The following is a 26,249-nucleotide window of genomic DNA, read 5'->3' as shown; positions in this document are numbered from 1 at the left end:
ACGGAAATGAGGAAGAATTTCTTCTCCCAGAGAGTCGTGAATCTTTGGAATTCTTTACCCCAAAAAGCTGTGGAGGCTGAGTCACTGAATACATTCAAGGCTGAGTTAGACAAATTTTTGATCAGCAAGGGAGTCAAAGGATATGGGGAAAGGGCGGGAAAGTGGAGTTGAGGTAAAAATCAGATCAGTCATGATCTCATTGAATGGCAGAGCAGGCTCGAGGGGCCGAATGGCCTACTCCTGCTCCTATCTCTTGTGGTCTTATGATTGTGCAAGACAAGGAAGGTGGTAATGGAACAGGTTAAGAAATGAAAGTTTGGTCTGGAGTTGTTGTAAATGGCAGCAGCAGAACCATTACCAGCACTCGCTGACCGAAAAAATAGGAGCAGTGGTTATGATCTGAAGTTATTGATATCAGTGTTGAGTCCGGAAGGTTGTAAAGTGCCTAAATGAAAGATGAATTGCTGTTCCTCGAGCACCTCATAGTTGTGCCTGCTGAGAACGTTCAACTCTCAAAAGTGTGGGGAGGCTATAAAAATTGCCCCTTTTATCGGGAGTTGTTCAGTTCCTTTGTCATTGAAGGCTGAGAAGTTATGAGAGGAAACCAAGTGTCTGATATGTCTGAGGTTTGTTTTGCTCCAGGGCCTCTGCTATTTCTCCCCCCCCCCATCTCCCTCAGGATCCTTGGATGTATCCCATCAGGTCCCAGCACTTTGACTTCCTTAAGCTTAACTAACAACTCTAATACTTTATTTTTATTTATTATGATATCTCTTATTTTACTTTATTGTTCTTTACATTTTTTTTAGATTCCCTCCTCATATTCACTCCTTGTTTTCCTTATTTATTTCTTAACCTGTTTGCTCATTTTCTTGCATTCTCTCTTATTTTTATTATTTTAATCATACCTATAAGCCCCATATGGTCTTTTCGTCAACTTCAGTTTGTTTCTAAACTCTTTATTTATCCTCGGCATTCTGTACCTTGTCTTAGTGTCTTTTTTAATGTTGTGGCTCAGTGGGTAGCATTCTCGCCTCTGAGTCCCACTTTTTCCCTTTCTATTTGGACTTTCCAGCTTATCATATTGTAGTCACCACTCCCAAGCTGCTCACGCACATATGACTCATAGAAAGGTTACAGCACGGAAGGCCCATTCGGCCCATCGAGTCCGCGCCGGCTCTATGCAAGAGCAATTCAGCGAGTCCCATTCCCCCGCCTTATCCCCGTAGCCCTGCAAATTTTTTCCTTTCAAGTACTTATCCAGTCCCCTTTTGAAGGCCATGATTGAATCTGCCTCCACCACCCCCTCAGGCAGTGCATTCCAGATCCTAACCACTCACTGTGTAAAAAAGTTTTTCCTCATGTCACCTTTGGTTCTTTTGCCAATCACCTTAAATCTATGTCCTCTGGTACTTGACCCTTCCGCCAATGGGAACAGTTTCTCTCTATCTACTCTGTCTAGACAGTTCATGATTTTGAACACTTAAATCAAATCTCCTCTCAACCGTCTCTGATCCAAGGAGAACAACCCCAGCTTCTCCAGTCTATTCACGTAACTGAAGTCCCTCATCCCTGGAATCATTCTAGTAAGTCTCTTCTGCACCCTCTCTATGGCCTTCACATCTTTCCTAAAGTAAGATGCCCAGAACTGGGCACAATACTCCAGTTGTGGCCGAACTAGTGTTTTATAAAGGTTCAACATGACTTCCTTACTTTTGTACTCTATGCCTCTATTTATCTAGAGCCTAGTATGCTTTTTTAACCGCTTTCTCAACCTGCCCTGTCACCTTCAACGATTTGTGCACATATAACCCCAGGTCTCTCTGTTCCTGCATCTCCTTTAGAATTGTACCCTTTAGTTTATATTGCCTCTCCTCGTTCTTCCTACCAAAATATATCACTTTGCATTTTTCTGTGTTAAATTTCATCTGCCATGTGTCCACCCATGATACCAGCCTGTCTATATCCTCTTGAAGTCTATCACTATCCTCCTCACTGTTCACTACACTTCCAAGTTTTGTGTCGTCTGCAAATTTTGAAATTGTGTCCTGTACACCCAAATCCAAGTCAATAATGTATATCAAGAAAAGCAGTGGTCCCAGCACCGACCCCTGGGGAACACCAGGTCCGAAAAACAGCCGTTCACCACTACTCCCTGTTTCCTGCCACTTAGCCCATTCTGAATCCATGTTGCCACTGCCCCCTTTATTCCATGGGCTGCAATCTATTTCATTACGCCTGATCTATTTCATTACTCATAACTCAGTCCAGCAACACCTTCCCCTTGTAGGCACATGATCATACTGCTTGAGGAAAGAGTCCTGCGCATATTTTAGGAATTCCATTCCCCATTCTCCATTTTCTCCCTCCCTGTCCCAATCCATGAGTGGGTAAGTGAAACATAAAACTCCGACTCATCTTCCTGATTTCCTCTTCCATTGCCCTCCCACAATTAGAGGTTTGTCGTCCAACTCCCTAATATCACAATCCCTTTTTTAATCTTTGATCTGTAACTGTATTGACTTTAAAACATGGATTCCCGCCTTTACCAATATTGCCTCACCTCCTCCTTTCTTACCTGTTCTGCCCCTCCTAAAACTATTCGAACGTGATATCTTTATTTTTCACTCTGGCCCAGTTTGCAACCAAGTTTCTGTTGGTGCTTTCTCTTCCAACTTCAGTCTCTCTCTCTCTCTCCCTCCTGCTTCACTTTCTCTCAATCCTCCTTTACTTCTGTGTGTGTCTCCCTCTCTGCCTTCATTTCTGCCTCCCTCCACATTCCCTTTCCTGTCTCTCTGCCTACACTATTGTCTGTCCTCTCCGTCTGCTCTCTTTTCTTTTTTCTCTTTATCTTTCTTGCTCTTCTGCTTTTTATCGCTCTCTCTTGGTTGGCGGCCGCCTGTGACGGGGGGTCGGGGGTAGCGGGGGGGATAGACAGGGACACTGTTACCCCTACGCTCAGCCTTTGAGAGCCCGGGTCAGTCAGTTGCTATTATCCTTCCACTCGTCCCTACACACAGTACTGAGCCGCAGGTTAGTGCATTGAGGTGAACACTGTCATCAAAGAAAGAAATAAAAAAAGAATGAAAGAAGAATGAAAAAAATGAATGAATGAAGGAAAGAAAGATAGATAGAAAGAAAAGTTATTAATCCTTAACCCAGGGACAATGAGGCCAGCTGCCTCTCTGGTCACAGCACAGACCAAAGATCAAACCAGAGACCTTGCTGATCTCTACAGCTCAGTACCATGTCAGGTAATGCATGAAACACTAATCTACTGCTGGACCTTATCAACCAACAAACTACCAGTAACGTGCAGCTTACAAACCATTGAAAGACTTCCCATAGGGCCAGGTTTTGGATTCGTTCAATTTTCCGGATCACACTGTTCCGCATAGTTCGCTGAAAGAGGGACTGCACTTGTTTATATTCATCCGAAGACTCGGACACTGAAATAAGCTGCAGAGAGACGGTCATCAGTCAGAATCACGGAGCAACAGGTCATCTAAACACTTTCAAATACAACGAGTTTGAAGACATTTCTTTAAATGTATCCTACTTTTTAAAAATGGAAATATATATGGAGCATTATGGCTGGGCTAGAAAAAGGAATCTGGGTAATGAGTGAGATGGTAGGCGCAGTGTACATTTACTGATCCAATGTACATAAAGAAAGAACAAACTTGCATTTATACAGCACCTTTCACGACCACAAAGCACGTCACAGCCAATTAAATACTTTTGAAGTGTAGTCACTGTTGTAATGTAGGAAACGCAGCAGCCAATTTTCACACAGCAAGGTCCCACAAACAGCAATGAGAAAATTACCAGATTATCTATTTGTGATGTTGGTTGAGGATTAAATATTGGCCAGGGCACCGGGGAGGACGCCCCTGCTCTTTTCCAAATAATGTCATGGGAGATCTTTTACACCAACCTGAGAGGGCAGATGTCTCTCCGACAGTGCAGCACTCCTTCAGTACCAGTATGCCGGCCAAGTGGCCGAGACAACGAGTGTCAATGGGCTATTTTATCGTAGAGTTACCACAGACAAGCCCAATCCTGTCCTCACCAACATCTGCACCCCCACACTTGGGCAGTGAGTGAAGGCGATAGGAGCAGGAGCGCTGGCTGATTTTTTTTCCCACACCTCCTACACAGCCGGGGGAGACTGAGACCTATTGTAATACGTTTACTGTCTCATTGGGTGAATCTAGCTAACTCAACACAGACCAAGAGGATCAAACTGGAGACATTCCTGGGCTGCACAGTTCAAAAGCATGAAAAGGGTAATCTTATTTTGCACGCCTGAGGTAGGTTCTAAAAAGCTTTAACGTGATGGCTCTCCTATTGGTTCAATGCTTCTGAGTCAGAAGGTTGTGGGTTCAAGTCCCACTCCAGAGACTTGAGCACATTATCTAGACAGATATTTCAGTGGAGTACTGAGGGAGTGCTGCACTGTCGGAGGTGCCATCTTTCAGATGAGATGTTAAACTGAGGCTCTATCTGCCCTCTTCGGTGGATGTAAAAGATCCCACGGCATCCTTTCGAAGAAGAGCAGGGGAGTTCTCCCCAGTGTCCTGATCAATATTTGTCCCTCAACCAACATCACTAAAACAGATGATCTGGTCATTATCACATTGCTGTTTGTGGGACCTTGCTGTGCACAAATTGGCTGCTGCGTTTCCTACATGACAACAGTGACTACACTTCAAAAGTACTTCATTGGTTGTAAAGCACTTTGGGATGGCCTGAGGTCGTGAAAAGGCAAAATATAAATGCAAGTTCTTTCTTTCCTGGTGACATGTGTACTAATTAAGAACTTCATGCCTAGAATTCTACTCATCTCCTGCAATATAGTGGGTGGGAAATGAGTACATTGTTTTAGCAGCTGATGGTCCTGTACCTTATATCCAGCATTCGGCTGAGCTGACATCTCCCAATGCGTTGGAACGGTTTTGACTGGAGCTGGGCTATCTTTTCCCTGACCTTTGCTGTGGGAGGAAGACAGTAGTTAATTGCAGGGTTTTTCCATGATATCAAGTCCCCTCCAAGCCCACCCCATGTTGTGTGCTGTTCATTGTAGGAAGAAAATTATCTTTAGGCCATTATCACATTTTAGGAAACTTAGGAGCAGGAGTAGGCCATTCAGCCCCTTGAGCCTGTCCCGCCATTCAATTAGATCATGGCTGATCTGTACCTCAATTCCATTTTCCCACCATTTATTCCATGTGCCTTGGCTCAGTACAGCACTTTCGCCTCTGAGTCAGAAGGTTGTGGTTTCAAGCTCATTCCAGAGACTTGAGCCTATAATTATCTGGTCCTTTATCTCATTGCTGTTTGTGGGAGCTTTCTGTGTGCAAATTGGCTGCCTCATTTCCTATGTTACAACAGTACTTCAAAAGTACTTCTTTGGCTGTATAGCCCTTTGGGACATCCTGAAGTTATGGAAGGTGCTATATAAATGCAAATCTTTCTTTCTTTTCTTTATCCCTTGACATCCTTACCCAACAAAAATCAATTGCTCTCAGTCTTGAAGTTTTCAATTGACCCAGCATCCATGGCCTTTAGGGGGAGTGAGTTCCAGATTTCCACTACCCCTTGTGTGAAAAAGTGTTTCCTGATTTCACTCCTGAGGGGACTAGCTTTAATTTTAAGATTATTTGGGAATTTTTGATCATTTTTTTCTTCACTGGATTGAGTTATGTTTGAGGGTTGTGTTTTAAAATAAAGTGAAGTCATAACAGTTTTTTTGTTCAAAAATATAGCCACATGCTGCTAGGCATTGCAGATGTGTATTGAGGGACATCACAGCTCACAGCCTCTTTCAATCTGATACAACAAGGATCTGTTGCCTCATCCCAGGCCCATTAGCTAGGATGAACAGGGACTTGGGTTACCAACACTCCAGGATTGGCCAGGAGTCTCCAGGAATTAAAGATTAATCTCCAGGACACTGCTGCGAGCAACACCAGGAGAAAAGTCACAGGGGTGTTAAAAAAATTGTGTTTTTTTTTTACTTTCTTTGAACACTTTTGTTTATTAGTTATAAAAATATTGGAGTTGGGAACAAAGGCTGTTTAACCGAATCATCCAATTGGGTAATGAAAAGTTTATTCGCTTTCCGATTGGTGTGGGAAGGTGGAACGCCCAAGGACAGACATGCTGGGCGACCAATGGCAGGAGTGTAAGGGTGGGAGGTCATGTGATGAAACCTCCCAGAATACATCCAACCAGAGTTGGCAACCCTACCAGGGACATTAAGCAATTCATCATCTCATCGCACATCCAACTAATATTGGTGGTGAGGACAGTTCCATTTATATAAGAAAGGCCTGAAGTATCCGTGGAGATTGTGGTCACGGAAAAGTGGGTAGCCGATTTGATTGACAGGCCTGCTGGTGAATCCTTGCATGGGAAGGTGTTATGAGAGCCTGCCCTCTGCTTCCCGAGTTCAGAATTGACAGTCAAAAAAACCATGTTCAGGAGGCACTCAGATTTTGAACAAAGGGACCATGAGACACAGTTCGTGGCTCAGAATTGAAAACTAACAATGTACAAGGCCGGGCCTTTCGATTCCAGGTAGACTCGAGAGAAAGGTCGTGCCAAAAGCAAGTCAGTAGTCCCACAAAAGGGACCGGTCGCACAGTTTATTATTTAATGATTGGGGTTCTCTAGTATGGTAGTGTAGTGGTTATGTTACTGGACTAATCATCCAGAGGCCTGGACTAAATATCCAGAGAACATGAGTTCAAATCTCACTATGGCAGTTTGAGTTTTGAATTCAATTTTAAAAATCTGGAAATAAAAATCTGGTCTCAGTAAAAGTGACCATGAAGCTGTCAGATTGTGGTAAAAACCCAACAGGTTCACTAATGTCCTTTAGGGAAGGAAGCCTGCCGTCCTCACCCGGTGTGGGCCTATATGTGACTCCAGTCTCACACCAACGTGGTTGACTCTTAACTGCCCCCGAAGTGGCCTCACAAGCAACTCAGTTGTATCAAGAAAAATGCCCACCACCACCACTTTCTCAAGGGCAACTAGGGATGGGCAATAAATGCTGGCCTTACCAGCAACACCCACATCTCGAGAATTAATTTAAAATTTTAAAAAATGCCTTAGATGGATCTAAGCCATGTTGAAAAATGTTGATGCTCTTCTGACAAGGACATAGAAGTTTGCGTGTCAGTTGAGGTTGGAATTCAAACGTGACATTCTGAATCGGATGCTAAAATGCTTCACTACTGAAGGTAATAGGTCATCACTCAATGCCCTTAAAAGCAACACACCTCATGAATCTGTCAATAAAAGATACCAGTCTCAGCAATGGGCAGAATTAAGCTGGTGCCACATACTAACATGTCCCTGATTTTTAAAAAAACCCCGAATCCTCCTTCTCAATTTTGTTAAGAGAATAACCTTTGATCTTTGAGCCTTGATTCATAGCTCGATGATCCAACAATAATCACTGTTACTCTCCCTCCCATTCAGAGAATTGGGGGAGGTTTGGCACTGTGTGTTACAACAACAACTTGTATTTATATAGCGCCTTTAATGTAGTAAAATGTCCCAAGGCGCTTCACAGGAGCGACTGTCAAACAAAATTTGACACCGAGCCACATAAGGAAATATTAGGACAGGTGACCAAAAACTGGGTCAAAGCGGTAGGTTTTAAGGAGCAACTTAAAGGAGGAGAAAGAGGTAGAGAAGGGGAGAGCTTTAAGGAGAGAATTCCAGAGCTTAGGGCCTAGACAGCTGAAGGCACGGCCGCCAATGATGAAGCGATTAAAATCGGGGATGTGCAAGAGGCCTGAATTGGAGGAGCGCAGAGATCTCGGAGGATTGTAGGACTGGTGGAGCTTACAGAGATAGGGAGGGGTGAGGTCATGGAGTGATTTAAATATAACGATGAGAATTTTAAAATCAAGGCGTTGCCTGACCAAGAGCCAATATAGGTTAGCAACCACATAAAGGAGATCTCCCCCTATTGTTACCCAAACCCAACTGGTTTGGAGTAGTTGGTTAACCTTATTAATTGTCATATCATGCAAGGAAAGTTTTAAAGAACAGTCCATGTCTATTCCTGAACCTTTCAACTGCTCCACCTTCATCCTTGCAATCAAGTGTCACTACCTGTATATCTGCCTTTCCATTTCCTGTTCCGAAATAAATCGCGGTCTCCTTCGGATTTCCCTGCATGTTCCAAGAATCAAGTTTTTCTGGAGCATTGCTGCGCAAGAAGGGAAAAATGTAACAGCTTCAATCTGCAAAATAACTTTCAATATATTTTTTAGTTGCTAAATAGAAATGCAGGGGATTCAAACAACATCCTACTACAAGACAGCCTTGCTCCTCACTGCGTTCCGAACAAGTACTAAGGTTTCCACAGACAGCAAAATGCTTTCAATGTTGCAGGTGTGTAATTGGGTTTTATATTGTCTGGATGCTTGGCACAATTTGCTAAGCTTCCTGTTTGTCTGGGTTCCAGTGTCAGTTTTATTTTCTAAAGCTTTGATGGCTCCGTCTTTCGCAGGAGATATTAAACCGAGGCCCCGTCTGCCCTCTGAGGGGACATAAAAGATCCCATGGCACTATTTCGAAGAAGAGCAGGGGAGTTCTCCCCGGTGTCCTGGTCAATATTTATCCCTCAAGCAATATCACTAGAACAGATTATCTGGTCAGTAACACATTGCTATCGGTGGGATCTTGCTGTGCACAAATTGGCTGCCACGTTTCCTACATTACACGTGACCACACTTTCAAAAAGTATTTCATTGGCTGTAAAGCACTTTGAGATGTCCTTAGGTAGTGAAAGACGTTATATAAATGCAAGTCTTCTTTTTCTTTTTAAAAACTAAGATTGAAATAAAAAGTCTCTCTCTACACAAGATAAATGTAAATCCGTCTCTTCCGTATACTGAGATGACCATACCTTCAAAGTCCACAATGTAGCGGTGCTTTGTTGTCTGGAATACCATTTTCTCCTTGCTGTCTGCCAAATACAAGTTCTCCAGATCAGTGGATGTCACCACTGAAACAATGTCTGAATCTTCCTGTCAGGTCACAACACAAGAGGTGAGCACCATGAGAATGATTCTTAAACCAGACTGTATGGAGTACAAATTTACAAGGAAAATACCAGAACTAAGAAGGTACATCTTTCAGGACAGACTGGACAGGCCGGGACTCTTTTCTCTAGAAAAGTGAAGACTGAGGGGTGACCTGATAGAGGTCTTCAAAATTATGAAAGTGTTCAATAGGGTAGACGTAGAGAAAATGTTTCCACTTGTGGGGGAGACCAAAACTAGGGGCCATAAATATAAGATAGTCACGAATAAATCCAATAGGGAATTCAGGAGAAACTACTTTACCCAGAGAGTGGTTAGAATGTGGAACTCACTACCACAAGGAGTAGTTGTGGTGAATAGCATAGATGCATTTAAGGGGAAGCTAGATAAACACATGATGGAGAAAGGAATAGAAGGATATGCTGATAGGGTGAGATGATGAGGGGTGGGAGGAGGCTCATGTGGAGCATAAACACCAGCACGGACGGGTTGGGCCTGATTCTGTGCTGTACACTCGATGTAATATGTCTTGGGTGGTGGTGAATCGACAGTCAGTTTTTGCCCCATTTTCTTCTCTATTTGACTTCAATGGGAAAGAAAATCAGGCAGAGTGTTTATGGGGCGGCCGATTCGTTATCGAGCGTTTTGCTGTACTGCCCAAGGCGGATTTAAGCCCCTATGTGTTTAAAAGGAGTGCTGCTCCATGACAGACACTGTACTCACTGTTACTGGGCCATGATTCAATCATCACTTTGATCAGAATTTTGTCCTGAGAATGTGTTAACCTTTTCATCCCAATGTAACATTTGAGTGAGTTGATCATTCTTCACTGGCAATGAGCAGCAACAAGGTGACTGAACACCGCGGAGGGGTCAATTTCTCTCCCAATGTGCCTCATTTAAAAATAGTTTTGAATATTGTTTCACCGGTGAGCGCTGAAGGGAATGGCTTTGCAGAAATTACTGCATCTGATGCTGCAAGTGAACATAAATTAATATACACAGATAACTCATCTGATAAATGCACCCTGCACAGAATTTACAGCAGAAACAGGCCATTCGGCCCACAGGAGCCTCCTCCCACCTTACTTCATCTCACCCTATCAGCATATCTTTCCATTCCTTTCTCCCTCATGTGTTTATGTAGCTTCGCCTTTAATGCATCTATGTTATTCTCCTCAAATACTGTATGTAATAGCGCGTTCCATATTCTGTCTACCTTCTGGGTAAAGAAACTTCTCCTGAATTCCTTATTGGATTTATTAATGACTATCTTATATTGATGGTCCCTAGTTTTGGACTCCCCCACAATTGGAAAGATCTTCTCTATGTCTCCCCATCCAACCCTTTCATAATCTTAAAGATCTCTATCAGGACATCCCTCAGTCTTCTCTTTTCTAGAGGAAAGAGCCCCAGCCTGTTCAATCTTCCCTGATAGGTATAACCTCTCGGTTCTGGTATCATCCTTGTGGGGGAGTCCAAAACTAGAGGACACAAATGTACGACAGTCACTAATAAATCCAATAAGGAATTCAGGAGAAACATCTTTGCCCAGAGAGTGGTGAGAATGTGGATCTTGTTACTGCATGGTGTGGTTGAGGCGAATAGCATAGATGCATTTAAGGCGAAGCTAGATAAACACATGAGGGAGAAAGGAATAGAAGGATTTGCAGATAGGGTGAGATGAAGGTTTGTGGAGTACAAACACCGGCTTAGATTGCTTGAGCCGAATGGCCTGCCTCTGTACTGCAAATTCTACGTACAAAACCAAAAAGCTTACCGGTTTTCCATATTCAATCCACTCTCCAGTGTTAGCCTGCCAGTACCAGAGCCATTCAGTGGTCAGGGAGTAGTGCTGAGGTTTGGTGACAGAGGAGACGGTGGAGAGACGCCTCACCTTACTGAGGTTGCTGGTCATGGTCATGAAATTAACAGGTGGGGGTCCTGCTCTGTAACATGAATAACAACATGGGCTGAGAATCAGAAGCAGACAATTCAAATGGCTGTTTATAATTAGTTGCAATACAAGGAGAACAATTGAAATACATTGGGTGTTATGATTTTGATATGTTCGATAATCTACTCATGTTCAGCATTATTGACCTCTCCTATAAGTGGACTTTATGTCCTTTACGGTGCGGAGCAGGTCCATACCTGCTCAATATCTACATCAGCGAAGCCCACCATGCAGCCTGTGGCCCAAATGCAATCCTGAGCTCCCTCATTCAGGCATGCAAAGCTTCTGCTGGTCATCCACTTCTTTGAAATTCACCCATCACCACTGTGCTCGCTGACCTACATTGGCACTCGGTGCAGCAAAGCCTCGATTTTAAAATTCTCATCCTTGTTTTCACATCTCTCCATGGCCTCGCCCCTCCCCATCTCTGTAACCTCCTCCAGCCCTACAGTCCTCCGAGATCTCTGCGTTCCACCAATTCTGGCCTCTTGTGCCTCCCCCACTTCCTTCGCCCCACCATTGGCGGTCGTGCCTTCAGCTGCCTAGGACCTAAGCTCCGGAATTCCCTCTCTAGACCTCTCCACCCCTCCACCTCTCTCTTCCTTTAAGATTCTCCTCAAAACCTACCTCTTTGACCAAGCTTTTGGTCACCTGTCCTAATATCTCCTTATGAGGCTCGGTGTCAAATTTTGACTGATAACACTCCTGTGAAGCGCCTTGGGACGTTTTACTATGTTAAAGGTATCAGAAGTTGTTATTGTTGTTGTGCACAAAGCAGACCTGAAGTTCCTGTTTCTGAAGGAATGGAAATTGCTGCTCCCTGACTGGTGAATTTTGATCAATCGGGTAGTGGCCTTTACCAGTGTCTTGTTAATTTTAAAGAGCTGCTGCATTGTCTTCTGTTCCCTGTGCTGCTTTAGTGGTCCAAGCTATGTCTCTCCCATTGCCCATCTTCACAGGGCAACTGTCTTTTGAAGTGAGGATTATATAGGAACATAGGAACAGCAGTAGGCCATTCAGCCCCTCGAGCCTGTTTCGCAATTCAATTAGATCAGAGCTGATCTGTATCTTAAGTCCATTTAGCTGTCTTGGTTTTGTAACCCTTAATACCCTTGCCGAATAAAAATCTGTCAATCTCGGTTTTGAAATTTTCAATTAACCCCCGGCCTTGATAGAATGGTTACAGCACAGGAGGCCATTCGGCCCATTGAGCCCGTGATGGCTCTTTGTAAGAGCAATCCAGCTAGGCCCATTCCCCCACAATTTCTTGGTAGCCCTGCAAATTTTTTCCCTCCAAGTTTATATCCACTTTCTTTTTGAAAGCCATGATTGAATCTGTTTCTACCACCCTTTCAGGCAGTGCATTCCAGGTCATTACAACTCGCTGTGTAAAAAGGTTTTTCCTCATGTCGCCTTTGGTTCTTTTGCCAATCACCTTAAATCTGTGTCCTCTAGTTCTCGACCCTTCTGCCAATGGCAACAGTTTCTCCTTATTTACTTTATCTAAACCCTTCATGATTTTGAATACCTCTATCAAATCTCCTCACAACTGTCTCTGTTCCAAGGAGAACACCCCAGCTTCTCCAGTCTATCCACGTAACTAAAGTCCTTCATCCCTGGAACCATTCTAGTAAATCTTTTCTGCACCCTCTCTAAGGCCATCATATCTTTCCTAAAGTGCGGTGCCCAGAATTGGACACAATGCTCCAGTTGTGGCCGAACCAGTGTTTTATAAAAGGTTCATCCTAACTTCCTTCCTTTTGTACACTATGCCTCTATTTATAAAGCCCAGGATCCTGCATGCTTTTTTAACCGCTTTCTCAACCTGCCCTGCCACTTTCAAAGATTTGTGTACATCTACTCCCAGATTTCTCTGTTCCTGCACCCCCTTTAGAATTGTAGCCTTTAGTTTATATTGCCTTTCCTCGTTCTTCTGCCAAAATGTATCACTTCGCTCTTCTCTGCATTAAATTTCATCTGCCATGTATCCGCCCATTCCACCAGCCCGTCTATGTCCTCTTGAAGTCTATCACTATCCCCCTCGCTGTTCACTACATTTCCAAGTTTTATGTCATCTGCGAATTTTGAAATTGTGCCCTGTTCACCCAAGTCCAAGTCATTAATATATATCAAAAATACCAGTGGCCCTAGTACCGACCCCTGGGGAACACCACTATACACCTTCCTTCAGTCCAAAAAACAACCTTGCACCACTACTCTCTGTTTCCTTTCACTAAGCCAATTTCGTATCCATGCTGCCACTACCCCTTTTATTCCATGGGCTTCAATTTTGCTGACAAGTCTATTATGTTCAAACGGCTTTTGAAAGTCCATATACACAACATCAACCGCACTACCCTCATCAACCCTCTCTGTTACCTCATCAAAAAACTCAATCAAGTTAGTTAAACACGATTTGCCTTTAACAGATCCGTGCTGGCTTTCCTATATTAATCCACACCTGTCCAAGTGACTGTTAATTTTATCCCGGATTATTGTTTCTAAAAGTTTCCCCACCACCGAGGGTAAACTGACTGGCTGGTAGTTGCTGGGTTTATCCTTATACCCTTTTTTGAACATATTGAAAGATAACATGTCATAGAGCGATTCCTGCATGACCAGTGCGTTTGTTCCACCCAAGGGAGGTGATAGAATGAATCAGTGACAATGAGTCATGGAGATGATGAGGAACCGTCTGGTGATTAGGATATGGGAGGCACAGAACCTCTTATCCCTTCACTGGGTGAGTTCATCCAATGTTATGGGCCCTCGATATACTGACAATTAAACCACATCCCTCCTGACCATCAAACCACATCCCTCCTGACCATCAAACCACATCCCTCCTGACAATTAAACCACATCCCTCCTGACCATCAAACCACATCCCTCCTGACAATTAAACCACATCCCTCCTGACCGTTAAACCACATCCCTCCTGACCGTTAAACCACATCCCTCCCGACAATTAAACCACATCCCTCCTGACCATTAAATCACATCCCTCCTGACAATTAAACCACATCCCTCCTGACCATTAAATCACATCCCTCCTGACAATTAAACCACATCCCTCCTGACCATTAAATCACATCCCTCCTGACAATTAAACCACATCCCTCCTGACCATTAAATCACATCCCTCCTGACAATTAAACCACATCCCTCCTGACCATCAAATCACATCCCTCCTGACAATTAAACCACATCCCTCCTGACCATTAAACCACATCCCTCCTGACCATTAAACCACATCCCTCCTGACCATTAAACCACATCCCTCCTGACCATTAAATCACATCCCTCCTGACAATTAAACCACATCCCTCCTGACCATCAAATCACATCCCTCCTGACCATTAAACCACATCCCTCCTGACCATTAAACCACATCCCTCCTGACCATTAAACCACATCCCTCCTGACCATTAAACCACATCCCTCCTGACCATTAAACCACATCCCTCCTGACCATTAAACCACATCCCTCCTGACCATTAAATCACATCCCTCCTGACCATCAAATCACATCCCTCCTGACCATCAAACCACATCCCTCCTGACCATTAAACCACATCCCTCCTGACCATCAAACCACATCCCTCCTGACCATTAAATCACATCCCTCCTGACCATTAAATCACATCCCTCCTGACCATTAAACCACATCCCTCCTGACCATCAAACCACATCCCTCCTGACCATTAAACCACATCCCTCCTGACCATTAAACCACATCCCTCCTGACCATCAAACCACACCCCTCCTGACCATTAAATCACATCCCTCCTGACCATTAAATCACATCCCTCCTGACCATTAAACCACATCCCTCCTGACCATCAAACCACATCCCTCCTGACCATTAAATCACATCCCTCCTGACCATTAAACCACATCCCTCCTGACCATTAAACCACATCCCTCCTGACCATTAAATCACATCCCTCCTGACCATTAAACCACATCCCTCCTGACCATCAAACCACATCCCTCCTGACCATTAAACCACATCCCTCCTGACCATTAAATCACATCCCTCCTGACAATTAAACCACATCCCTCCTGACCATCAAATCACATCCCTCCTGACCATTAAACCACATCCCACCTGACCATTAAACCACATCCCTCCTGACCATCAAACCACATCCCTCCTAACCATCAAATCACATCCCTCCTGACCATTAAACCACATCCCTCCTGACCATTAAACCACATCCCTCCTGACCATTAAACCACATCCCTCCTGACCATTAAACCACATCCCTCCTGACCATTAAACCACATCCCTCCTGACCATTAAATCACATCCCTCCTGACAATTAAACCACATCCCTCCTGACCATCAAATCACATCCCTCCTGACCATTAAACCACATCCCTCCTGACCATTAAACCACATCCCTCCTGACCATTAAACCACATCCCTCCTGACCATTAAACCACATCCCTCCTGACCATTAAATCACATCCCTCCTGACCATTAAACCACATCCCTCCTGACCATTAAACCACATCCCTCCTGACCATCAAACCACATCCCTCCTGACCATTAAATCACATCCCTCCTGACCATTAAATCACATCCCTCCTGACCATCACACCACATCCCTCCTGACCATCAAACCACATCCCTCCTGACCATTAAATCACATCCCTCCTGACCATCAAACCACATCCCTCCTGACCGTTGAACCACATCCCTCCTGACCATTAAACCACGTCCCTCCTGACCATCAAACCATGTCCCTCCTGACCATCAAACCACATCCCTCCTGACCATCAAACCACATCCCTCCTGACCATTAAACCACATCCCTCCTGACCATCAAACCACATCCCTCCTGACCATCAAACCACATCCCTCCTGACAATTAAACCACATCCCTCCTGACCATCAAACCACATCCCTCCTGACCATTAAACCACATCCCTCCTGACCATCAAACCACATCCCTCCTTACCATCAAACCACATCCCTCCTGACCATTAAACCACATCCCTCCTGACCATCAAACCACATCCCTCCTGACCATCAAACCACATCCCTCCTGACCATTAAACCACATCCCTCCTGACCATCAAACCACATCCCTCCTGACCATCAAACCACATCCCTCCTGACCATTAAACCACATCCCTCCTGACCATCAAACCACATCCCTCCTGACCATCACATCACATCCCTCCTGACCATTAAACCACATCCCTCCTGACCATCAAACCACATCCCTCCTGACCATTAAACCACATCCCTCCTGACCATCAAACCACATCCCTCCTGACCATCACACCACATCCCTCCTGACCATTAAACCACATCCCTCCTGACCATTAAACCACATCCCTCCTGACCATCAAACCACATCCCTCCTGACCATTAAACCACATCCCTCCTGACCATCAAACCACGTCCCTCCTGACCATTAAACCACATCCCTCCTGACCATTAAACCACATCCCTCCTGACCATCACACATCCCTCCTGACCATCAAACCACATCCCTCCTGACCATCAAACCACGTCCCTCCTGACCATTAAACCACATCCCTCCTAACAATTAAACCACATCCCTCCTGACCATTAAACCACATCCCTCCTGACCATTAAACCACATCCCTCCTGACCATTAAACCACATCCCTCCTGACCATTAAATCACATCCCTCCTGACAATTAAACCACATCCCTCCTGACCGTTAAACCACATCCCTCCTGACCATTAAATCACATCCCTCCTGACCATTAAACCACATCCCTCCTGACCATTAAACCACATCCCTCCTGACCGTTAAACCACATCCCTCCTGACCATTAAATCACATCCCTCCTGACCATTAAACCACATCCCTCCTAACAATTAAACCACATCCCTCCTGACCATTAAACCACATCCCTCCTGACCATCAAACCACATCCCTCCTGACCATTAAACCACATCCCTCCCAACAATTAAACCACATCCCTCCTGACCATCACACCACATCCCTCCTGACCATCAAACCACATCCCTCCCGACCATCAAACCACATCCCTCCTGACCATCAAACCACATCCCTCCTGACCATTAAACCACATCCCTCCTGACCATCACACATCCCTCCTAACAATTAAACCACATCCCTCCTGACCATCAAACCACATCCCTCCTGACCATCAAACCACATCCCTCCTGACAATTAAACCACATCCCTCCTGATCATCACACATCCCTCCTAACAATTAAACCACATCCCCCCTGACCATTAAACCACATCCCTCCTGACCATTAAACCACATCCCTCCTGACCATCAAACCACATCCCTCCTGACCATCAAACCACATCCCTCCTGACCATCAAACCACATCCCTCCTGACCATCAAACCACGTCCCTCCTGACCATCACACATCCCTCCTGACAATTAAACCACATCCCTCCTGACCATCAAACCACGTCCCTCCTGACCATCACACATCCCTCCTGACAATTAAACCACATCCCTCCTGACCATTAAACCACATCCCTCCTGACCATCACACCACATCCCTCCTGACCATCAAACCACATCCCTCCTGACAATTAAACCACATCCCTCCTGACCATCAAACCACATCCCTCCTGACCGTTAAACCACGTCCCTCCTGACCGTTAAACCACGTCCCTCCTGACCGTTAAACCACGTCCCTCCTGACCGTTAAACCACGTCCCTCCTGACCATCAAACCACATCCCTCCTGACCATCAAACCACATCCCTCCTGACCATCAAACCACATCCCTCCTGACCATCACACCACAGCCCTCCTGACCATTAAACCACATCCCTCCTGACCATTAAACCACATCCCTCCTGACCATTAAACCACATCCCTCCTGACCATCACACCACATCCCTCCTGACCATTAAACCACATCCCTCCTGACCATCACACATCCCTCCTGACCATTAAACCACATCCCTCCTGACCATCACACATCCCTCCTGACCATCAAACCACATCCCTCCTGACCATCAAACCACGTCCCTCTTGACCATCAAACCACATCCCTCCTGACCATTAAACCACATCCCTCCTGACCATTAAACCACATCCCTCCTGACCATCAAACCACATCCCTCCTGACCATTAAACCACATCCCTCCTGACCATCAAACCACATCCCTCCTGACCATCAAAGCACATCCCTCCTGACCATCAAACCACATCCCTCCTGACCATTAAACCACATCCCTCCTAACAATTAAACCACATCCCTCCTGACCATCACACCACATCCCTCCTGACCATTAAACCACATCCCTCCTAACAATTAAACCACATCCCTCCTGACCATTAAACCACATCCCTCCTGACCATCAAACCACATCCCTCCTGACCATCAAACCACATCCCTCCTGACCATTAAACCACATCCCTCCTAACAATTAAACCACATCCCTCCTGACCATTAAACCACATCCCTCCTGACCATCAAACCACATCCCTCCTAACAATTAAACCACATCCCTCCTGACCATTAAACCACATCCCTCCTGACCATTAAACCACATCCCTCCTAACAATTAAACCACATCCCTCCTGACTATTAAACCACATCCCTCCTAACAATTAAACCACATCCCTCCTGACCATCACACCACATCCCTCCTGACCATTAAACCACATCCCTCCTGACCATTAAACCACATCCCTCCTGACCATCAAACCACATCCCTCCTGACCATTAAACCACATCCCTCCTGACCATTAAACCACATCCCTCCTGACCATCACACCACATCCCTCCTGACCATTAAACCACATCCCTCCTGACCATTAAACCACATCCCTCCTGACCATTAAACCACGTCCCTCCTGACCATTAAACCACATCCCTCCTGACCATTAAACCACATCCCTCCTGACCATCAAACCACATCCCTCCTGACCATTAAACCACATCCCTCCTGACCATTAAACCACATCCCTCCTGACCTCTTTATACACCTGAACTTTAGTTGTAAAGAAGGTAAGAGAAAGTCTCGTTAATTGTAGGCAAACCTTTAACTTGTACACCCCATGAAAGCAGAAATTAGAAAAACATAAATAAACATTTTACAATCCAATTGGAAGGAAAGGAAATCCAGTAACAAGCACCTGGGTCACTTGCTCATCCCTGCTTTAACTCATAAAGTCAAACTTACCTGCCTATATTATTGGGATCGCAGTAATCCTTTTCAATCTGCTCCATATTCGGGAGATCTTTCCACATTTCCTCATAAACCTGCCATCGATAAGGGAGCTTGAAGTGAACCAGTTTACATCGATCTGAGTGAAACACAAATAATAATTATTACAACTGGGTTTCATCTTATTCTCTGGTGATTTTCCTCTCTATTTATTTTCCAAGTTCCTTTTTATGATCCATTTTAAAGCATGAAGGCTCAAGTTTCCTGGAGTGATGAGGTCCAGCGGGTAGCAGATAGGCGTGATCTAATGCTGTGTGGCGTACGATGCTGCAGTACGATGCTCCCTGAGCTGCAGTGGAACAAGGATGAATCATAGGCAAATAAGTACATGAGAAAAGGCCATTTAGGTGATCAGGTCTGGGTCTTCCATAGACCAGGTACAATCCACTCTATCATGGGCTTTGTATCGTCTATTTAATCTCCCGAGCAAAAGATCTGCTTAAATATTCATTGATCCTCAAAAGGTATTTAAGCAAACTCTGTTTTACACACTTAGGTGTCAGCCTTGGCTCAGTGGTAGCAATCTCACCTCTACTTGGGTTAAACCAGCCTCCAAAGTGCATAATCTACGCTGACACTCTACTGCAGCAGAGGAAGTGCTGCATTGTTGGAGGGGCAATCTTATGGATGAGACATTAAACTAGAGCCCTGTCTGTCCTCTCAGGTGAATGTAAAAAATCCCATGGGACTATTCGAAGAAGAGCAGGCGAGTTCTTCTAATGTCCTTATCTCTATAACCTCCTGCAGTCCCACATCTCTCTGAGATCTCTGCGTTCTCCAATTCTGGCCTCTTGTGCATCCCAAATTTCCATCGTCCCACCATTGGTGGCCGTGCCTTCAGCTGCCTCGGCTCTAAGCTCTGGAATTCCCTCCCTAAACCCCTCTACCTCTCCACCTCTCTCTCTCTCTCTCTCCTCCTTTAAGACATTCCTGAAAACCTACCTCTTTGATTACTTGTCCTAATGTCTCCTTCTTTGGCTCGAGGCCAATTATTTTGTCTGATAATCGCTCCTGTGAAGCACCTTTGGGATGTTTTACAATGTTAAAGGTGCTATATAAATGCAAGTTGTTGCTGTTATCCTGGCCAATATTTATCCCCCAACATCACTAAAACAGATGATCTGGTCATTTATCTCATTGCTCTCTGTGGGTCCTTGCTGTGTACAAATTGGCTGCCATGATTCCCTACATTACAACAGCGACTACACTTCAAAAGTGCCTCATTGGCTTTGGGACATCCTGAGGTTGTGAAAGATTGATAGATTTTTGTTAGGTAAGGGCATTAAAGGATACGGAACCAAGGGGGGTAAATGGAGTTAAGATACAGATCAGCCATGATCTAATTGAATGGCAGAACAGGCTGAATGGCCTACTCCTGTTCCTATGTTCCTAAAAGGTGCTATATAAATGCAAGTTCTTTCTTTCTTTCTCTGAAATCAGGAAAGCTCCCAGCCGGACTGAGAAAAGCCATAACTGCACCTGTACTTGCAGTTTTCCTGTTGTTATGAAATCTGCCCTGCAATACAAATGGGCTTCAGTAAACTGTGATGGGGGAGATTTTTATTGGACTCTAAGGGAATCAAGGGATATGTGGGTAGGGCGGGAAAGTGGAGTTGAGGTAAAAGATCAGCCATGATCTGATTGAATGGCAGAGCAGGCTCGAGGGGCCGTATGGCCTACTCCTGCTCCTATTTCTTATGCTCTGGAATGCACGGCCTGAAAGGGCGGCGGAAGCAGATTCAATTGTAACTTTCAAAAGGGAATTGGATATATAATTGAAAAGTAAGAAGTTGCAGGGCTATGGGGAAAGAGCAGGGAGAGTGGGACTAATTGGATAGCTCTTTCAAAGAGACGGCACAGCCATGATGGCCTGAATGGCCTCCTGTGCTGTAAGATTCTATGAAAATTGTGGAGCCACTTTCACTGGAAGCAATTCCATAATACAAAGTGACAGCAGTATAAATAGGATAGCTGTTGAGTGCCTTCTAGAATATATAGGGTAACAAGTGATATAGAAGAGGTAGACTCAGAACACTGCTTCAAACTTAACTGTGCCCTTAGAACGGGGGGACACAGGCCCACGCTGATGAAATTAGGACTGATGTTAGAAAGTTCTTCACACAAAGAGTGATCAACATGTGTTTTGGCCTTCTGGGTTGAATTCTGTAGGTAAAACTCCTGGAATTGCTTAAGAAACGGCTGGATGCTGTGATGGGGGAAATTTAGGGTCTTTCTGGATGAGCCAAGTTGGGCAAATTGGCCTGACTCATCCCTGTCGATCTGTCGACCTCCAATATTCAATCCTGGCCTGCTGCCGGGAGTCTGCTTCACATATTCATCACTCTGTGGGGAGGGAGAGTTTACTCTAATCCCCAGTTTCACTTGTGTCTTATTAAGTTTGACCCCGGATCCTCCAGTTTTGTGCTCACAGTCCAAGTTACAGTTTGCTTATGACAACAGATTATTTTCTCGTCAATCTTCTCCCCATCAAAAAGAAAGAAAGACTTGCATTTATATAGACTTGCATTTCATGACCTCAGGACATCCCAAGATGCTTTACAGCCAATTAAGTACTTTTACGAAGTGTAGTCACTGTTGTAATGTAGGAAACGCAGCAGCCAATTTGCCCACAGCAAGGTCCCACAAACAGCAATGTGATAACGAGCAGATAATCTGTTTTAGTGACGTTGGTTGAGGGAGAACTCCACTGCTCTTCTTTGAAATAGTGCCACGGGATCTTTTACACCTAAAACAATCTCCAACCTGCCAGTCTCTCCTCATAACGTGGAGCCCCAAGGCTCAGAATCATCTTCAGCACCTACTCCAACATATCAACCTGCCGAGGTCTCAGTACCTTTAAAGGAACAGTGCTTCCTGAGGAAGAACAGACAGATCTCCTCACTCTCCATGTCACTGGCAGGGTTACTGGGGGCATGGCTGGGCTGCGGCCCCTTCTCTGGAAAGAAATACAGAGAGAGATCCTGTGTTACTTTTTTTTTGAATGCAGAACATAACAACCGTAAATACATAGAATCATAGAATCATAACAGCATAGAAGGAGGCCATTTGGCCCATCGTGCCTGGGCTGGCACTTTTAAAGGTGCTATCCAATTAGTCCCACTCTCCCTGCTCTTTTCCCATAGCTCTGCAAATTTTTACTTTTAAAGTAGAGATCCAATTCCTTTTAGAAAGATACGACTGAATCTGCTTCCACTACCCTTTCAGGCAGTGCATTCCAGATCATAACCACTCAGTGAGTAATAACATTTCTCCTCATCTCCCCCTGGTTTTTTTGCCAATTATCTTAAATCTGTGACCTCTGATTACTGACCCTCCTGCCAGTTGAAACAGTTTCACCTTATTTACTCTGTCAAAACACTTCATAATTTTGAACACCTCTATCAAATCTCCCATTAACCTTCTCTGCTCTAAGGAGAACAACCCCAGCTTCTCCAGCCTCTCCACATAACTGAAGTCCCTCATCCCTGGTACAATTCTGGTAAATCTCCTCTGCAGATCAAGCGTATAATGCCAGGCTTCAAACTATCAAAGCATCATAAACATCAACAACAAAAAATGGTTAAACAGGATCACATATAAAATCAAAATGGAATAGTTACTCAGTCTTCACATCTACTCACGAAATGTGACTGTGCAGAGGACTGATAGCAAATAGAAAGAGGAATAGTCAGCACGTGGATGGAAGGATGAAGGAAAACCAACGTTAGCATTATTAAGCTAGGCCGAAGCCCAGGGAGGCGAGAGATAAGCACTTATCTCGGACCCACCATTCAAAGTGAGACTTAAAGGGCCATCTGATGATCCACTTGGTCAGGATTCAGTAGCCGAAGAATCAAAACAATATTCCAGTGAAAGATCTGCTTGGTTCAGCAAGAGACAGATTTAATTCTCTCTGTTCCAGGTAAAGAGCTCAGGTAACTCCACACCACAGCAAAGGGATGGGATGTAGCTGATTACAAAATGAGATCAATGGGATGACCAAGAGAAGAGTCCAAAGGGACTTCAACTGAGAGACTGTGAAGAGGACTGGAGTCAGTCAGGGAACTCATGATGGTCTTATCCCTACTAGAATCTCAGCTCAGAAATCCTGGATATTAGATAAGGCCTAAAACATCTGGCAGAGCGCCAACTGCTCTGCACCCTTCCAGCACTCTGGTGAAAATTCCAGGCGCAAAAAGCACAGTTGTGCAAGTGGGACAAAGCAATTTAAGCTGCTCCTCGCAACAGATTATCAACAGAGATCTTAGACACTGCCAGGCAAATATTTTTCACTCCTCCCCTTTTAACTGTTAACATTAGTTTAACTATGATGAAACATCCTTGACCATATCAGGCAGCAATAAGAAGGGCAGCATTGGGATAGTGGCTGCACATTTTAAAAGTAAAAATGAAAAGTTAAATAGGTAGAGAGTTAAGATTTCAATAATTTTCAGTGAGGATGTGAAATCTCTCTCCTAGCATTGGATAAAAGAAAGAAAGACGACCTTGAGGGTCCCAAAGCACTTTGCAGCCGATGAAGTACTTTGTCCAAGTGTAGTCATTGTTGTAAAGTAGGAAACGCAGCAGCCAACTTGTGCACAGCAAGGTTCCACAAACAGCAATGTGATAATGGTTGGTTAAGGGATTAATATTGGCCAGGACACCGGAGAGAATTCTCCTGCTCTTCTTTAAAATAGTGCCATGGGACTTTTTACGTCCACCTAAGAGGGGAGATGGGGCCTTGGTTTAACGTCTCGTCCGAAAGACGGCACCTGAGTACTGCACTGAAATGTCAGCCTAGATTACGTGCTCAAGTCTCTGGAGTGGGACTTGAACTCACAACCTTCTGACTCAGATACAAGAGTGTTACCTACAGAGCCACAGGCAGGATCATCAAGGGTAGTGGGGCAGGTGGGGGTAAGAGAATAAAACAAAGAGAAAATTGGATGGGAAATGAAACTGTGCTTTTACCTTTCTCATCAGCAGACTCCCATCTCCTGATTGCGCAAATGTTGCGATATACTGTCGGCAAATCGCAGATCAGTTCGATGTTCACTCTGCGTTTCTCCAGCAGTTCTCGGCTTTCCAGGAAACTGTGGCGACGCTCACACTGGTTTCCGTGCGGGCAGGCTCCCAGAATAAACTGAAGGCACATGTGAAGCTTATTGCAAGACTGCTTGAAGCTGCACGAGCCGAAGGGACCATTCCCCTTGTTGTAAAAGGTGCAAACCTGAAAAGAGAATATCGTTTGTAATCTCATCTCCCGTTTTTCCACTACCTTCCTCTCTCCAGGAGGTTTGACTGGTCTCCCTCCAAGTACAATCCACCATTAGCTGCCTATGAGAGTGGACAGTTGCCAACACTTGAGATTCTCAAAGGGAGTTTCTACATAACATTCAAGTTGGGAGTCCAAAGGTAACACAATGATTTCCTCTGCCTTCCCTGTTGGAAAGTGCCTAGTTCCTACTCAGTACCTCCTCCTCTCCAGCGATACAAACCTAGGAACAAAGACAGACAGGAAAAGACCCTCTGGTCCATCCAGCATTTCCCACACAATATATGCACTCCCCACCCAACCCAAAACCGTGTGATCCTCTGGGAGAGGCAAAAAAAGATTAAAAACCCACACAACCAACGCATTGGGCCACCAGATTGTCCCGATAGTCTTACATTGAAAACCTACAACATAGTCCAATCCATGAAGTGTTGCAAACAAATCTGTATGAAGAGCAGTGCTGATTTATTTAATGCTTCAGTAGCTTTTCCAACTAGGCCTCAAATGAAGATATTTGCTTTTCAAATGTTCTGCCCTTTAAGGAAAAAGCTGCACTGCTGAATTTAGCCAGGGCGATGGTGGGGACACTACAATTGGGTTCAGCGCCTCTGAAATAGAGGAGGTGGGGAGACAAAAATGTCAGTTAACGTTTGCACTCTTAATCGTTACGTTGTAATGACTAGAATCATACAGCACAGAAGGGGGCCACTCTGTGCCGGCTCTTCAAAAGAACTATCCAATTAGTCCTACTCCCCTTGCCCTTTTTCCAATTTTTTTCTCTCCAAGTATTTATCCAATTCCCTTTTGAAAGTTCCTATTAAATCTGCTTCCACTGCCCATTCAAGAAGTGCATTCCAGATTATAACAACTTGCTGATTAAAAAAATGTTGCCTCATTTCCCCTCTGGTTCTTTTGCCAATTACCTTAAATTTGTGTCCTCTGGTTACCGACCCTCCTGCCACTGGAAACAGTTTCTCCTTATTTACTCTATCGAAACCCTTCATGATTTTAAACACCTCTATCATATCTCCCCTTAACCTTCTCTGTTCTAAGGAGAACAATCCCAGCTTCTCCAGTCTTTCCACATAACTGAAGTCCCCCATCCCTGGTACCATTCTAGTAAATCTCTTCTGCACCCTCTCTAAGGCCTTGACAACCATCCTAAAGTGTGGTGCCCGAAATTATAACACTCCAGCTGAGGCCTAACCAGTGTTTTATAAAGTCCAATCCCTTTGTGTGTGAAGACAAATTTCCTGGCATCAGTCCTGAATTTATCTTTCACTTGTTTGAACCTTGATCTACTGGCATAGTTTAATTTGAAGCAATGTTCCTGATTTATCTTTTCTATCCCATTTATTTTCCTTTATAACCTCTATGAGGCCCCCTCTCAGTCTCCTTCTTTTGAATCCTACCTCGGGCAGCAGGGTGGGATCATTCTGCAGCAGAAGTTGACGCAGTTCTTTGATGTCCAGATTGTGAAGTCCATTAGCACTCAAGATGGCAGCATTATGGGGGGATTGGATGTCGTGAGAATATGTGCAGGGTTTTCTGAAACAAACAAAGGACGTTCAGGAAACTTATAGATCTTAGTCTGTTTAATAATCCCCCTCCTGTTTGTATTGTGAAATGGGGTTACAGTTAGAAGGTCATAACATCCTATCTATCACACTGTAGTATGAGCTGCAATCTAACCTCTGTCTGAACCCTGTCTTTTTCTGTCTCCATCCCCAGTCACTC

The 26,249-nt window shown here is 44.6% G+C and overlaps 1 protein-coding gene across 1 annotated transcript in view; it reads right to left on the bottom strand.

Moving 5' to 3' along the window:
• Nucleotides 1–26,249, bottom strand: part of LOC137323931 (protein mono-ADP-ribosyltransferase PARP12-like) — a 41,503-nt gene that overhangs the window by 11,276 nt on the left and 3,978 nt on the right. Inside the window, exons 2-10 of the mRNA XM_067988045.1 lie at nucleotides 25,925–26,060; nucleotides 24,209–24,467; nucleotides 22,092–22,193; nucleotides 19,193–19,316; nucleotides 10,848–11,016; nucleotides 8,933–9,053; nucleotides 8,134–8,230; nucleotides 4,907–4,994; nucleotides 3,329–3,459 (exon numbers count right to left, since the gene is read on the bottom strand). Of these exons, the coding sequence (XP_067844146.1) occupies nucleotides 3,329–3,459; nucleotides 4,907–4,994; nucleotides 8,134–8,230; nucleotides 8,933–9,053; nucleotides 10,848–11,016; nucleotides 19,193–19,316; nucleotides 22,092–22,193; nucleotides 24,209–24,467; nucleotides 25,925–26,060 (1,227 nt within the window). The remainder of the gene's footprint in view (nucleotides 1–3,328; nucleotides 3,460–4,906; nucleotides 4,995–8,133; nucleotides 8,231–8,932; nucleotides 9,054–10,847; nucleotides 11,017–19,192; nucleotides 19,317–22,091; nucleotides 22,194–24,208; nucleotides 24,468–25,924; nucleotides 26,061–26,249) is intronic.

Source organism: Heptranchias perlo, chromosome 7 (genome assembly GCF_035084215.1).
Source record: "Heptranchias perlo isolate sHepPer1 chromosome 7, sHepPer1.hap1, whole genome shotgun sequence".
NCBI lineage: Eukaryota > Metazoa > Chordata > Chondrichthyes > Hexanchiformes > Hexanchidae > Heptranchias > Heptranchias perlo.
Note: the sequence above shows the minus strand (reverse complement) of the source record. Positions and strands in the feature narration are given on the sequence as shown.